Below are 15703 nucleotides of genomic sequence, written 5' to 3'. Positions count from 1 at the left end.
GGGAGCAGAATTTTTTCTAGAAAGACTATTCCTTTTTTGAAATTATTTCACACATCGTTGTTCATATTCTTCTTGGCCTGCAGATAATTTCATAAGCAGGTACTATTTCATCTATGAGATGTGGGCTTTTTACTGATTAGATACACAAGAAGGGACTGAAGTCCCTGCACAAGCCTCATATTTAAGGCCATATTTGTAAGTGTAGATGTTTGAACGTGTCTCTGTCTTCCATGAGCATTAACACCTGTGTTTTTTGTACTGAGATCTAATCAGTTAACTTATTTACTGAAGTACATGCAGAACATGAATACAAAAGGACCTGATCACAAGAAAGTTGTGTTTTTTAGTGAGTGATGTTTGCAAATGATGCATTTGCTTCTGCCTGCTCTTTTAAAAAATTCTGAGTGTTGACTTATCTCAGCTGTCCAAACGGAGGAGAAAAATGTGACAGGGAAGAGTCACATGAGCAAGGTGGAGAGAACATTGAACTGAAACAGTTACAGAGAAAACCTGTAGGAATAAGGAAAGGAGGGCTGTGCACTGAGAAGTGTCCTACGCTTGTAAGAAAGTCACAAGATAAATAGAAGTGGAAGGTTTTTGATCCTAGAACATCACACCAATGCCGCGTGGGTTGCTGTTGATGTTAATATGACCTAGCTAATATAAGCACCAAACTGTATTTATGCAATGAAAGCAGTAAGAGCCGATTAGTGGGGATGCATTTATTTCAGCACAAAAGTGCTCTACCTTCAGCATAGTTTTAACTATATATAGGCTATTAATCAAGGCTGTGATTTTTTTTTTTTAATGGAAATACAGCAGTTGGCATGGATGCATCTGTATCAGCAGAAAAAAGCCATATACTGGTACTGGTTATTCCTCTTTTCACATGAGACCGATCTGCAATGCTATGGGCATCTTTCTTTATCACAGTACAGCTTTGTTGATCCTAGGCATGTTAGACAAAAACATGCCCTTAAATAAATCAATTTTAGAGTAAAAAAATGTTGTGTAGACTAGGCTTGGAAAAGCTCTCGAAAATGTCCACACAAGGGTTTTTATATGTTGAGTTAAGGATAACAGTCTCTGCATCCCACTGATGCAAGCCATAAAGAGCAAGAAAGCAAGTGGCTAAGGCATATAGCCCACTCACTGGTTCCTCTTCTTAGCTGTAACTACTTCCTTTCTGTCACTCACAGTTCTCACATCGCCATACTCATTCTCAGCACCCAAGAGATAGTCTCACATCTGGCCATACATTTGTTACTTCAGCACACACATCCTCCTTTCATTTCCCTAATTTCTGTATTAAAATATAATATAAAATTCAGACAAGTCACTAAATCCATAGACCACATGTTCACATATTTCCCTACGCTGTTTAAAGAAACAGAAAGTATCTCTCAGTCACGCCCTGCATGCTGGCAGAACGCCTTGCTGCCGTATACCCATCCCAAATCCCAGAACACTCTGCAATTGTAACTTTCGGCAGCTCTGTGAAGCACACAGCCATCACCAGACCATGTCATGACGTAACTGGTCAACTGGATCCGAGTTCCAGACTGATGCTGCTTACTCAGGAGCGGGGGAAGATACGTGGCTTGTGGTCGGGGGCAATTAAAGGAACCGAGGTTCAGAAGGGAGAACTGATGATTGGCGTGTAGAAGTGCTGAGTGACTCATAGACTAAATCTTGTGCTTTCTACAGTTTAAACCACTCGACTGTGCAGCCTAGAAACCTTGGGTCAAAGTGAACAGTATTTTGTGAATGATTGCCATCTTTCATTCATATGGGTAGTAAATAGGTGTAACATACTGAATATAACCATGACATTCCTTTTAAAGAACAGTAAAGAACCTATAGGTGATTGTGGTTGCTCCAGACAAGGTTGATTTTATTTTTTTCATTATTATAAAATAATTGTCTACTTTACATTTAAAATATCAGTTTTACAGTTTTGGTATGTATCTAAGCATCATCTCAATAATTTGCAGTTTAAGACTGCAAAATCAAGGGCTCAGAGGAGAAAAGAATAAGACTGAGGCTACCCATCCAACTTTAGCTGGATTCCCTCCCCACCTTAGTGTGAACTATGGTAAAGTCTTACAATCCCATTGCCTGGTCTTTTACCAGAGAAGCCCAGCCACATTCAAGGAGGGACGACTGGGGCCAGCTGTTCAATAATCTGCACTGTCCTCCTTGCTCAATATGTAGCCCTGGACCTTCATCACTGCATGCCTTCCAGCCCTACCATGGTGACATCATGGGCTTTCCAAGGATGTTTCCACTGTTTTATCTTTGGATATCTCACATTACTTCCCCTACACAGTACCTTGTAAGATAAATTATTATTCTCATTTGTCCTCCTATCCCCTCCTTTTAAATGGAACTGAAGCATACAGAGATTAAAGCACAAAATGGCCATTCATATTGGATGTGCAGTCTTTGATACTTTGCTTGTTTGTTCATCTTTTCCCCAGAGCATTTAACACCACAGAGCAGTTTAAGGCTGAGAGTGTAACTTTTGTAAACTTAAGTGCAGATATTAATGCTCGCTGCCTTTAGAAATTGGAGCTCAATGACATTTATTTGGCATCTTCTATGCCCCTCTTCTATGTGTATATGGACATAAAAGCTCTAATGTGAGGGCAAAGACTGCCCCCCCACCCCCCCAACACACTGTGGCTAGCATGTGGGAGTACATGCAAGGGGAAGGAAAGTGATGCCACTACGCAGGTTCAGTCAATTTTCCTCACCGTCCTGCTGGCTGGGGCTAGCGATCCTCCTGCCACGTGACTGCCTGAACCACTCTCTCTTTTCCTGCAATCCTCTTCCTCAATCACTGCACCCTCTGCACCCTCCCCGACAACAGTGCCAGGGCCCCTTCAGACAGCAGTCTCCCCTGCCCCTCTAGGTAGGTCCATCTCGTGCATTGAACAAGCAAGGCAATGTTTGTGGGGAAAATACCATGTGACTCTCTAATCAAAGACCAGGTCAGACTAGCTCCTTTCTCCGAGGTGGTCTGGGACTGGAGTTCTAGCAGCAAATGGGCACATGCCAGAGCTCCCCAACCATATAGTCTAAAGGAAGCTTGAAAATGCTTGTCCGTCTCATCTTTGTGCGTTTCTAACCACTGTCAACGACTTAAAATGCTCACAAAGCCCTATACAGCAATAAAGCAATCGGTTGGGGGGGTAGGAAGGAAGGACGTTTCCAAAGACAATTAATTCACAAAAACAGCGAGAATAGAGATAATCCTGGAAAGGCAAACACTAACCAACCAACCAACCAAACAAAAAACCACCTGTAGGTCTTTGTTTTCAAGATTTTTCAAGTGTAAAATCACCCAAGAATTTACCAGCTTCAAGACTGCATGAGTCATATCCTTGCTAACTGGAATACTTAAAAATAAGCTTGTTCAGCATTTGTAACGATGGAAGGAAGTCAGTAAGTAATAATGGGAAATGGAAAGCACAGGTCTTGTTTTTTTAAACCCATGTACTTCACTGACTGTTTTCTTAAGTGATCTGAGGCAACTGAATTTGTCAGGGTAATAACACGTTTATTTTTGTTATCCTGAATAACCTGAGTAATACAAAGAAACACACTGCATCTAACAGACTGTGTCTATGTAGTTTTACGCATTTAGAAACCACTTTTGTCACCTGAGCTTTTCACTGGTGTTTCCTTGCATTCTGACCACTGGTGAAATGTAACCAAAAGTTTCAGACGGCGCTGCGGTGTTGCTGAATATGACTGCAGTCATTACAGGCATTGGTCAGAAGTTATAAAACTGACTGCTTCATTGGGAATTGAACTCAGAAGCTGAAATTGGCTTCTAAGTTCTTGGGTAAAATGCAGAGTCAAAACATCTTTGAAATAATTGTGTAAAACACTTTTTTTACTGTATTACACTTAAAATGGACCTAGCAAGCAGAACGATTTAAGGTCTCACCTTGAGTAACAAGAAGAACACAAATCATGTTACCTATTTGGAAAATACTGTGTAAATAATAACAACAAGAGAGTAAATCTTCTCTTTAAAAAAAAAAAAATTCAATTACTGAGCCAGCAGAGCTGACCATTTCAAACTAACATCCACAGAAGAATTCAGCATGTCAAAATCAGAGGTCATTGACTATGAAAACGTTTATCATCACTTTAATTAACATTAAAAATCAAGAGATGAGTGATAGATACAGCTTTTACCTCTCAGAAGGCTGTTCTAGCCATTTTTACTCTTGGCAAAATTTAAGTGACTTTTTGGGTTATCTTGTCTTTTCTGCATTTTAATTTCACTTGTCTATGAATATTTTTGGAAAATCACACTCCTCTACCCCTCTTATCTTTGAATAACATCTCTCCTTTAATTTTTCTTACTTTGTTTCTGTGATACACTTTAATTTTTCTTCCCAGGTAGTTCTATTTTAGTTTTACTCATTTGGATTGTGATGCAATCTCTCTGAGTCACTATTCTCAGACACATGAGCATCTATGCTGGCATGTAAATATGTGCATACGAAACAGCTATTTTTGACTTTGCACCAGAACTAAAAATAGGAGGAAAAAATTGATTGCAAACAGTTAAAGACCAGATTAAATACAGAGCTATGACTTCAATTAGTTTGGTGTTTAGAGAGTTCTATATTTATCCTGGGTGGTAACTGGACCACACCATGAATTTAGTGTCTGTGCACCTGTAAAAATGTTTCCCAAAGACTTCCTTATTGATCAGTATCTGTAAGTTAGAAGACTCATATTCCCTGGCTTCTTTCAAATCTTCTTTCCCTGGCTTCTTTCAATCTTTTGACTACGTGTCAAAAATGCGGGCTATTTCTTCTCTGCATGAATGTGGCCCTCCTTTGGACTTTTCTCAGGAAGTATGATTTGAGACTATTTTGACATATAAAACATAACGGCTGTTCTTAACTAGAAAATTTCAAGGTGGGTAAAGTTATGCTCCCTGGCCAATTTCCACACAATCAGTCAGATAATAAGAGAACTGTATATATTTTGTCCAGTTTTCACCGAATTTAAAATTCCTATTTGAAGAACTGGGGTACTCAAGTGAATTTGTGTTAATATATTTCTGTGGAATTCAACGTAGTCTAAGTTCTTGACTACTGTGGAAGTCTGCGTCTGAAATCAGTACCAAACAGACTATCTGATGTTTTCAAAGCTAGATAGAAAATCTGTGACTAAATCCATACATTCATTTTGAAAAGGATACTCCCGTTTTTGAAACATGTAAATAAAGAAACGAAGAATACATCCCAAATTCTGCCACGTCCTGTGCTCAAAGCAAAACCAAGACGACTGTACAGGGTATGTTCGCCATCAGCGCAAAACTCAGATCAAGGCTCTTCCAGCATTCCCATACTTGACATCCCACATGTTGCTTTTTTTATCCATTATGCTTTTCCCCTTCAACTTCCACAAGACAAAGCGGACCCTCAGATAACAATGTGCTCTGAAAGAGGAATACTGGGTTTTATCGCCCAGGCATCCCAGGAGAAAGCACGTGCCTTGGAGCAGTGTTTTCCCTTTGCCTCTCTGCACTGGCTGGGGCACAGGCAGCGCTGGGCACGTACAGTGCCCTGGCGGCTCAGGAGAAGCGAATTCAAGGCTGGACTCCTCCACAACCTCCTTGCACTCTCCTCCTGTTGCCTGGGCTATTACTAGTAACGTGCAGCTTGTTCTCACTCTTGTGCTGCCGGGTGTAATGTAGGTAGCCAGCACAGAGAAACAAAGAGGCAACTTATATTTTGTTTGTCCCCTTTGTTGCCAGAATTGCTGGGGAACATTTTGGTGCCAAAGGACTTCCCCGGGAATTGTTCTGATTAACCTAAAATCCCATTTTTCTAACAGATTAGTGATAATAATCAAAGCTAAGGTTCCTGTGGAATTCTTAAGTTCATAGCTTTCAATTATTAAGATACATTTTAGTACTAGTGACACATGTGAATTCCAACCTCATAATGCTGCCAATGCTGAGTCTGTCAAGCGAAGTTAAAAATACAGGGTGGTTTAAGAACATTCAGAACATAAAATGCCTTTTCTATATCTGCTTTTAATGAAAAAAATATTGTATGAATAGAAATGGAAGTATAACAAACAATTTTCAATTGATCTAGGAAAATAAAAGGATAAATAGAGCAAGTAAAACAAATATTTTAATTCCAGGTTATTTGTATGTCACAGAACTCCTGTCTCTACTTATAGCCACTTACGTTTCAAAACAGCCCAGAAAATAAGAACAAAATACCCTTATGGTACTTGTACTGTCATATTCTCAGTTGAAACTATGATGGTAGCGCTTACATATTATGTTTTCGTTTCTTGCATGCCAAAAAGTACAAAAAAAAAGACTCACAAGCTATCTTTATGCTTGAGGAAGGAAAATTTGATCTCATCTGTTTCCTTTCAATTTCATAACTTGCAAATTATTACTGGCAATACACTCACTTGATAAAAAGTAATTGTGTTACTTTAATTTTTTAATGAGCAATTTCTTGAATTTTATACAACACTTCAGAGTAGATACGGGCTAATAAAGCATGATTTTTTTTTACCCATAAGGAGATCCATTTTAAGATAACTTCCAAACACTTTAGGCATGAGGAAAATAATTAAAAAAATCTCCACCAAACTAAAATTAACATACATGTATTCCATATATTAGCATCGCCCCTGCTGTATGCCTTAGTATGGTCCAGATTCCCAACACAGAGACTATTTATATCATTTTCTAGTGTGTCCGTATCTTCTTAAATTGGAAGAAATATGTTTAGAAAAGAAACCTGATCTACTAGAACATATAATGGGGATAGATTAACTTCAATTATGTTACTTGAAATAAAATATCCATTATATAATGGATGAAATATCCATTATATTAAGCTACTGACTGGCAAGCATTAAATCAAATATAGACTTCTACATATTCTGTATCTGTAGTAAAGTATTATAACATATTAAACAGACCTTTATTTTAAAATCTCTTTCCAGCGCAGGAACTGTATTATACTGCCTCATATAAGCTTGTTGAGAGTTATGAGGATCCCTGTCTTTTTTGGTACTGTATTCTGAGCTTTTCCAGTTGTTCTACACACTGTGTCTGGGCCAGCTTCAGTGTTCGATTCTCCTCTGTCAGTTCTGCATACTCCTTAGCCAGCTGAGCAGCATCCATGCTTTCTTTTTCCACTTGTTCCAGCCTGGCAATCAGCTCCTTTCTGACGATTATGAAAAAATATAGGTTAAAAATTGAAGTATACAAAAATGTATTATGTGTTATGTTAGAGCTGGACTATAAGTTGTTAATATGGTATTAACTAAGCAATAGAGGCCTAGAAAACTAATTTATTAGAATCTTCCTTTTCCTTTGAAACATTTAGCTGTCAAAATCTCTGATATGTTTGTTCTTCAGTGACCAAACCTGCAAAATGCTGAGAATCTTCAAATAGCTTTAATTTCAATTAGAAATGAACATGCAGCACATTGGGGAGAATCGAGTCCCCGGAGACCATATGCTAACATTTTGCCTGTATGGCTCATAAGATGAATAAAAATGTATTTTTTTCTCAATATAAAATGTATTTGAAAGTGGGCAAAGTTTTTGGTTTTTTTTTTTTTGGTTGGTTGGTTGGCTGGCTGGCTTTATCAGATTCTGTGAATTATGCCTGGTTTCCTTTTCTCTGCCATAATGTTCCTAGTAAATACTAGGCATATGAATCTGAGCTACATATATCATTTCTATACTGATTTTAGACACATGCAGACCTTAGTTCTACTGCTGAGGAGCAGAGTTCTCAAACTGCAAACCTGACCCCTCCTGGTCCTTTTAAGAGCAGACACTTGAGGATTTAAGCTGTTGCTTCTTCTAGGATGGAGTCGTACAGCTCCCTGTATTCCCAGAGCTGAACAGAAGCTGAAGTCTCCTGTACAGCATCAATTGAAATTACCTCAGCAGAAGTTAAGATAAAAGAGGTCTTACAACAACAGAACACACTGAATGCGTGAGTAACTCACTGGCTATCTAATCGCTCTCCACTTAGTTACCCAGCAGATTAGCCTGGCCTATGCTTTTTTTTTCCCCTTTAACTCGGACCATTTCTTCACCCCTGCTACAGGAAATCTCTTTTAAAAGGTTCTTAGCTCTTTTGATCATCCTATCTCCGAGATTAGTTAATCTTTAGCTGTTCATAGCCCTGTGACTTTATTTCCCAGTCATGCCAAAACAATGCTGGTAGATCATCAGTGGGAAGATGTAATGTCTTCAAAGTGGACAGCTTTTTCCACAGTCTCTAAAGGGGTGTTCTTGCCGGCCAGCCCCCCTGTCAAGCTAGACCGGTGCCTGCAGACAGGAAATTCTAACAGACTAGTAAGTCTGTCTCTGCAGGTCACAGAGTATTCATAAAATGCTGGCTTTTCAATATTTGCATGTCACTTACATAGCTGCAAAACTATTACAAAGGACACTGTGTAAGCACCTGGGTTTTGAAAAAGAGTTCTTCAGTCTAGCCTTCTTTCAGGATCAGTTTAATCTCAACTCTGTTTATTACAGCTTTCAGTGATAGCACAGTTTGCTCATGGCTTAGGTGGTTGTTTACAGCCATAGTTACTGCAGTTCGGAGAGGTCGCATCTTAGAAGAGACCCCTGGAACGCACATTCCTCTCAACTGTTTCCCATACAAAAGCAACTAGGGAGAGTAGCAGCCCTTGCCAGTAGCGATTTTAAATCATCCAAGAGTTGAAGTATACAGAAATCCTCCCATAACTAGATAAGTCAGCTTTGTTTTACACCACTTTGCTATGCTATACCAAAGACCTCTTCTCTTTCCGTTCATCAGGAATAAGATATATTCACCAGGTATATTTGAACAATTTGTCAAGAGAAAATATTAAGGCTATGTTTTTGTTTAGCAGACTTCTATTAATGTTTGCATAATATAGCTGTAAAATTTGTAAAAGGAGCAAGCCATTAACAGGTTTATTTCTTTGCTCAGGCCATGCTAGACCAACCAATTTTCAAACTGGCCAAGAAGAACTGGTCTGTTTAGAAAGTTCAACATTCCAGCCCCTATTAATGGGACTAGAGACCACAAATAAGTAATTGCAAGTATATTTTAGAGAGTAAGAAACGCATCTAAGGAAAATCAGATTTTATCTACTAGTTTTAATTACTTCAGTCACGTGGAGCTTCCACTGGAAGATTTTTGTTTCTTGAGATCAAAAGTGAGCTACCGTACTATTTCTTTGCAATCATTCTGCTTGGGCAATGCTGGACTGAAGGATGAAACTGTTTCAAGCTACAGACTGTTCACTCAAAAGTGTACCAAAAAAAAAAAAAATTCAGAATCATTCCTCCTTACTTTTCTTATGCTTATCAAGTTCTTAAAGGGAGGTGCAGCGAACACACTAATAAGTAATGAGCATCTTAAAAGCAGGTAAGACCCTTTCCATGCCAACTCTTAGTACACGTAAAAGAAAGTGCCAACTACTTTCGCTGGACTTGAGCCAGGACTGGCAGTGGCAAACAGTATGCAAAATCAAACAGCTCTATTAATGAATGTCAGTCCTGATTTGATAAGAGGAGGCTGTGAGCAAGTATAGTTTTCATGCTGCTTTCCATTAAAATTCACGCAGCACAGATAACTTCCTGGGATTCAGCTTTCCTATTAAACAAAATCAAAAATGAGTTAAGATCAAAGCATACTTGTTTCTGTAGCCCGTGCTCTGGAACCTCTCTCCCAGAAAGAAGCTTCCTCACACTGAGGTAGTAAAATTGCCCGCTTCTGAGTCAGCAGAACCTACTTATTCCCTTCCCATCAGGATCAACACCTGTTTAAAGGGTAGGGTGATGTTTCAAGCAAATACTGCCAGCCTGCCACAGAGATCTAAAATTAGAGTACCAGAGAATTGCTAAATGTTATGAATGGTGTGGTTTACGAAGCTCACAAAAGGATGAGGACACTAACTAACATTTGCTTCTGATCTAATCCAGGATTTGAACTAGCTTTCAGAGGTTAAAGAACACCACACTAAGCTCTTGCACCATCTAGCCTTTGTTATGGATGCTTAATAAATGGGTCTAGCATTGTGTAATCTGTGTTTTCTGTTAATGGTTATCCTGTGTTTAAACATTAACAGCATTCACAAAGTATTTTCTAAAATGGTGCCAAGGTACTTGAAGCTTTGAGACAATCTGTAATGTACACTTTCAGTGTTCGTTTTTTCAGGGAGGTGTTGGAGTGGGAAGGGAAGACCAGCGTGAAACCAAAAACCACAAGCCACACCAGAGCAGGAACAAAAAAAAAAAACCTAGCATGGCCTTAGTGAAGTTATGTCTCTTGTCCTGGCCTTAATGACTACCTATGTGGAGCACTGAGCAACCTTACAACAACATACCCATTGAATAAATACCAAGACAAGTTATTCCTGCTAGCTCATCTTTAGCAAATGGAGCAGATAAGAGTATTTGGAGGTAAGTGTTTCTGGAGATGGATTGGACTCAAGGAAAACAACTTCCCCAGTGTGAAGAGACAGACTTGCCTTTTCCCAGTTGTGAACAATGTATTCAGGATCCTGTGGTACTACACAGTTCTTTCCAGGTGACATGGGGTTGTGCCTTCTGGTGGCAGTGCCGTAAGGTTCCTTCCTCATTCTGTGTTTGGCACGGCTTTCCATCAGAAGGCAACAGGAGACCCCAGTGAGCTAGCTGCTGTCTGGGAAGACTGCCTTTGCATGTTTAAACAAAGTCTAGTAACTAATTTTTAAAACAATGGGATAGCCAGTTTTAATGCACATAGCAGTTTTAATGTAATGACAGTATTTCTCAGATGCCAGCACAGAAAAAGGAAAGTATTCATTGATGCAATAGGGCAGGTTGAGGTTTTTCTTTGTATTAGAAAAGTTGTAATTGTCACTGATTTGGCAGGTAACGGTATTTTGGGTATGTGTAAATTGAGGAAAAGTCAGGTCTAGAATGGACATATTAGTAAGATGAAAGGTTGTTATCTTTATGGTTTATACCAGTTTTTTTCTGCAGTACCTGCAAGTCTGAAGACTACTTGCCTCAGCAGTGCTGGGAGAGACAGTCTAGACACAGTGTACCTGGAGAAACCACTTGGACTTGGGACCTTGGAAGTGCTCCCAGGATCATCAAAGCATGCTAAAGCATAAGGAAGGACCCCACAAAATTAAGCAGACAGCTCCGCAGCATGTCAACAGTAATATATGTAAAGGAAGGAAAATAAATCATATCCATGACAAAGAAAAGGAGTGATCCTAAACCAGGTGGTGGTCAAATTATATTTTCTGGAGAGTTATATTAGAATTGTCTGGGGGAGGAAAAAGAGAAAACCAGCCAGAGCTAAGAATATAAGATATAGCTAGCAACCATGGCAACGCTAATATTTAACTACATAATCCAGGGTCATTATCTAGTAATAGCAATATAACAAGTGCTCAAAATAACCAGCCATCCCATCCCTTTCACCCAAACTTAGATACCCCAAAACATCTGTTATGGAAATACATGTGTGTTTCTGGAACATAAATTAAATTACATTCTGTGACCTAAATGTGGTGTGTTCTCACTTCCACACCCTTTTCTTTCTTTTCTATCATATCTCCCATTCCAGACTGATTTTGTCCCTCGCTCTACATTTTGTTGGCATAAATGGGCATAGTTTGAGTGAAGAAAGCAAACAGAGCTATGAACATTTATATTAGCAAAAAAATCTAACCAATTTTCTTTTAAATTCTTTCAAATTCTTCCTAGATTTTGTCTTTTTCCTGAGCTACATCCTTTTTTGACTTCTCATTTCCTTTGCCCTGTGATTTCCACCCCCCCCCCCCCCCTTTTTTTAACCTGTATATGTCAGAGCAAGAACAGGAGGACAGGAACCTGCAGCCTTCCTTTCCCTCTCACACATTTCCTATTTTCCTGGGAAATAGTGTCACCTTCTCTCGCCCTCCTAGCCCAGTACATTCTCTTGCCATCTTCATTGTATACAAGAGAAAGGGGTAAATAAGCTCCTGTTCTTGCTCTGACATAAAGCCACCCTTGTCATTTTACACCACTACCTTTCCATACTTCAGTCATGCATAATTCTTACACTATAATGACAGTCAAGTCAAACTTAGCAGAATTAAAAACCTTTTAAAAGTTTTGAAAGAGTAAATAAGTTGTGACTGTTTTAAAACAATGTTATTCAACTTTCTTTTTCTTAAACATACCTCCTTTAAAAATATACCTATATGTATTATTTTATATATAAAAGTTTACTTTTATATATGAACGTTGGAGTTTGGGAAAAAAAATCATTTTGTTTGAAGCAGAATGACTATCATTCCATTTTTTGTCTTACTAAAAAGCTCCAACACCCCTAAGAACATTTACGGCAGGTTAACTTAAAATGATTTCTTTCTCCTAACCATCAAAGCCAAAAAATTTGCGCAATCCATTTTCTGCTTCAATCCTGACAATCCTCATCAGTCTTCTGACTACACAGTTTTCTATTAGTAGGCTTCACAGGTGCAGGCACTGCCAGGTGAGACCTGACATTTGACTTCCACAAATGAGTTAATCTGTTGAGAGGAAGTTAAGAAAAATGGCAGGGCAATCATCGGCCAGCACTTCTGGTTGCATTTGGTAAAAATGTACATTGAAGAACAGTGCAAAACTTACTATTTATTCACATTATAAGGAATAAAACTCTATCTTTGTCCATTTTATTGCATTTAATATTTAAAAGAAATAGATTATAGATATCAAGTGTATTAGGCAACTGTGAATCCACATCTCCACACCTTCAATTTCAAATATAGAATAAGATCAAAACATCTGCAATTGTTTCTAATCTGCTCAAGTTTCAGAAAGCTCCAAACAACTCCACCCTTTCAATTTGATTACAACCACTTTTGAGACTCAAAGCCATGCACCTCATCAGACTTTTTTTCTAAAAGACAAAACAGCTTTCTCTTCTGAGAATGGAATATTCAATATGCATGTCATCCCAGCCATCGCGATCCAGTCTTGACCTCTTCAATTCAGCATATGCTACCCCATAAACTTCCTTCAACTTTCAAACTATTATTGTTGAGAACATTTTTATATAAAAAAAGTCACTGATCACGGGACAAAAACCCTCTTACTTCTTGCTGACTCCTTCACCTCCGCATACATACTGACTTAACTTTCTAGTTTTATACAAAATCAAGGTTAACATGGTCAGGTCATGCATGCTTACATATGTGTATATAGGTAGATGTGCCCTAATAACTTTTGAATCCACCTTCCACTTTCAACCAAATTTGATGGGGATGACGATGTCTCACAAAGAGTTGTTTTTTGACAGGTTTTATGAAAACATGTTTACAGAAAGGAAAGACACTACAAAGGGTGGAAAGGCAGCATCATGAGCCCTCCCTCAAAATACTACACACAGGAGAATCTACCTGGAAGGAGACTTCATAAACGGTTCCCAGCTGGGGAAAAAACTTCAGTTGGCACTTGCACATTTTTCGACCTCAAAATCAAACAATCATAGCACACCAATCTGTAGGAAATAAGGTATCCTTAATTCTAGTGCTTGTAGGACCACTTCTTCAGATTAGGAGACTTAGAAGGTGGTGAAAGGTGCTGGACTGACATCTTAAGGTCTAGGCACTTTGCAGCTACATAGGATGTGAATATCTAGGCCACAAATATGTAATTAGGAGGTACATAAGAATACCAATAAGGGAATTTGCTCCCTTATTCAGCCACTCTTGTTTTAACCTATGTTTACTGAGGAGTGAAATCTTTTATACACATAGAACAGGTTCAGCAAAGGTAGCAATAACGGAAGCTTCTTCACATTGTTCCAGTGTTGACCCCCCGCTGATGGAGTTAAGAAAAATGCCAGTTTGAGGTCCTTTAATTCATCCAGGATGATCACGGCTGAGAGACTCCCTTTGGGTCTCACAGGGTTGATTAGGGCAGTTTTGAGTTCAGGTAAACAATTTTGTGCATGTATCTGCCGTTGCCAAGAAGCAAATGGCTGGTACCATAGATTGCATAGATGTGCAAAAATGCAGTCAAAATTTCATTCTAATAGGTGCAAACATATGAGTCTAGCCTTCAAGAGCCTCAAGTTTACTTGTAAATGTGCATAGCTAATTCAGGCATGTGTCAATAATAATAATGCAATTAGTACGCCCTGAAAAACAGATAATCTACTGCTAGCTTTTTTGAGTTTATACATGTAAAGTTAAGCACTTAAATCACCATTTAATTTTTTATATTCGGTTTGGATTTTTAGGGAAGTCAAACACGCATGGTTCCCACGGAAGAATTTAGTTCCCACTAAAGACGCAGGTAAGCAGCTTACTTTAGACAATCAGTTTGACAAATCATTGTAAAACTATTTGAATTAAATATATACTATATTCAGCTTTTTTGATTCACCGATTACTTTTGATTGGCCAAGTTTAGTTAACAAGACATCAGATGCAAACCCTGGGAGAACTTAGTGTCAATCTTTGTTGGTTATTTTTTTGTTAACCTCTGTGTTAATCTATCAGCAACTGAGTGCCATGAAAGTCCTACAACGGAAGGGGATTCGGTAATGGGAACCCTCAAGTTAATTCCAACATGTTAGGCAAAGACTGACCATACTATGTCTATAGCCATCAACCCCGATAAAGATAAGTCCCGCTTTCTCACCCTGTGTAGTTTGGATTCAAGGAGATATTTGGCTATCTGTACTGCTAAGACGACAGCATTTCAACAGTTTTCCCTACCAGCATGCTTCTGCAGCTGAGGGCTCCCATGGATGCAAAGCCAGCTGAACTGCATGGTCAACTGTACTGAGGCTGCTATGAAACAGTGACAGTGGTTCCTCCTCTCTGCTCACAGCCCTCTCTGCCAGAGCTCATGCAACCTCTGTTACTACACTACAAAGAGCTCCTTTCCCTGTTTCACTATGCACTGCACCATCACAGAAACATCATGCAGCCTTTGGAGGAATGTGTGGGTTTTATTTTCTCAAGAAGACTCAGAGGTCCACACTGAGGTAACTCTCCTTTAGGAAGGCAATGTCGCTTGGAGTCAACCCCAGTGTGAATGTGAAAACAGAAAAGCATTTGAAGGAGACAGAAAGTGTACCTAGCAGTAACTGTTATTCCGTGGGATTGGCTGTCTGGGAAATACACTCACTACTGACTCTCCTCCCCGTCTCTCTCAGAATGTCTTTGTCAGGTTTCTTGTGGAGAGGAACTGAGAGTCATTGAATACGTTGTGCCATTTAAGAGCCACGTGAAGATGGAGGGAGTATGAGTACAGGTCTTGCCCTCCCTCTCCCCCCCCCCCCCCCCCCAAAGCCTCCTGCTTAAGTAGTTTGGATATGAACTCCTAAAATGTGAATGTACATAGAGGCAACACAACCCAAAGAACAATGTTGGTGAATAATAAGTCAAGTAATCTCAACCGGAGTAAGGACTCATATACTCGTCATTATATAAAGTTAAGTTGAAAAAAAATCCTTAAACTAAAAAGGAGACTTGCACCAGCTGAACTAGATTTCTATGTAACAAAGACACAAGTGTCCTAGAAGCTGTCAATGAAGGTTTTAGGAGTGGGCTGCATAACTGAGGGCCCAGAGCTATGACAACACAGTGTCCTTAGCGGTCCCAGTTGATCCTAAGGACTAATGATCTA

At 39.1% G+C, this 15703-nt stretch overlaps 1 protein-coding gene across 5 annotated transcripts in view; it reads right to left on the bottom strand.

The window, feature by feature from the left end:
• Positions 1-4147: 4147 nt before the first annotated feature.
• The window catches only part of MAP3K7CL (MAP3K7 C-terminal like), a 33536-nt gene continuing 21980 nt past the window's right edge, over positions 4148-15703 (bottom strand). For 4 of the 5 annotated variants that reach the window (XM_068911843.1, XM_068911832.1, XM_068911821.1 and 1 more), the window contains one exon: positions 6929-7232. In XM_068911843.1, the coding sequence (XP_068767944.1) occupies positions 7052-7232 (181 nt within the window). In that variant the 3' untranslated portion in view covers positions 6929-7051. Of the gene's footprint in view, positions 7233-15703 lie in introns of all 5 variants that reach the window. The other variant, XM_009667622.2, reaches the window with a different exon arrangement.

Source organism: Struthio camelus, chromosome 1 (genome assembly GCF_040807025.1).
Source record: "Struthio camelus isolate bStrCam1 chromosome 1, bStrCam1.hap1, whole genome shotgun sequence".
NCBI lineage: Eukaryota > Metazoa > Chordata > Aves > Struthioniformes > Struthionidae > Struthio > Struthio camelus.
The sequence above is the reverse complement of the archived record's forward strand: the minus strand, read 5'-3'. Positions and strand labels throughout refer to the sequence as shown.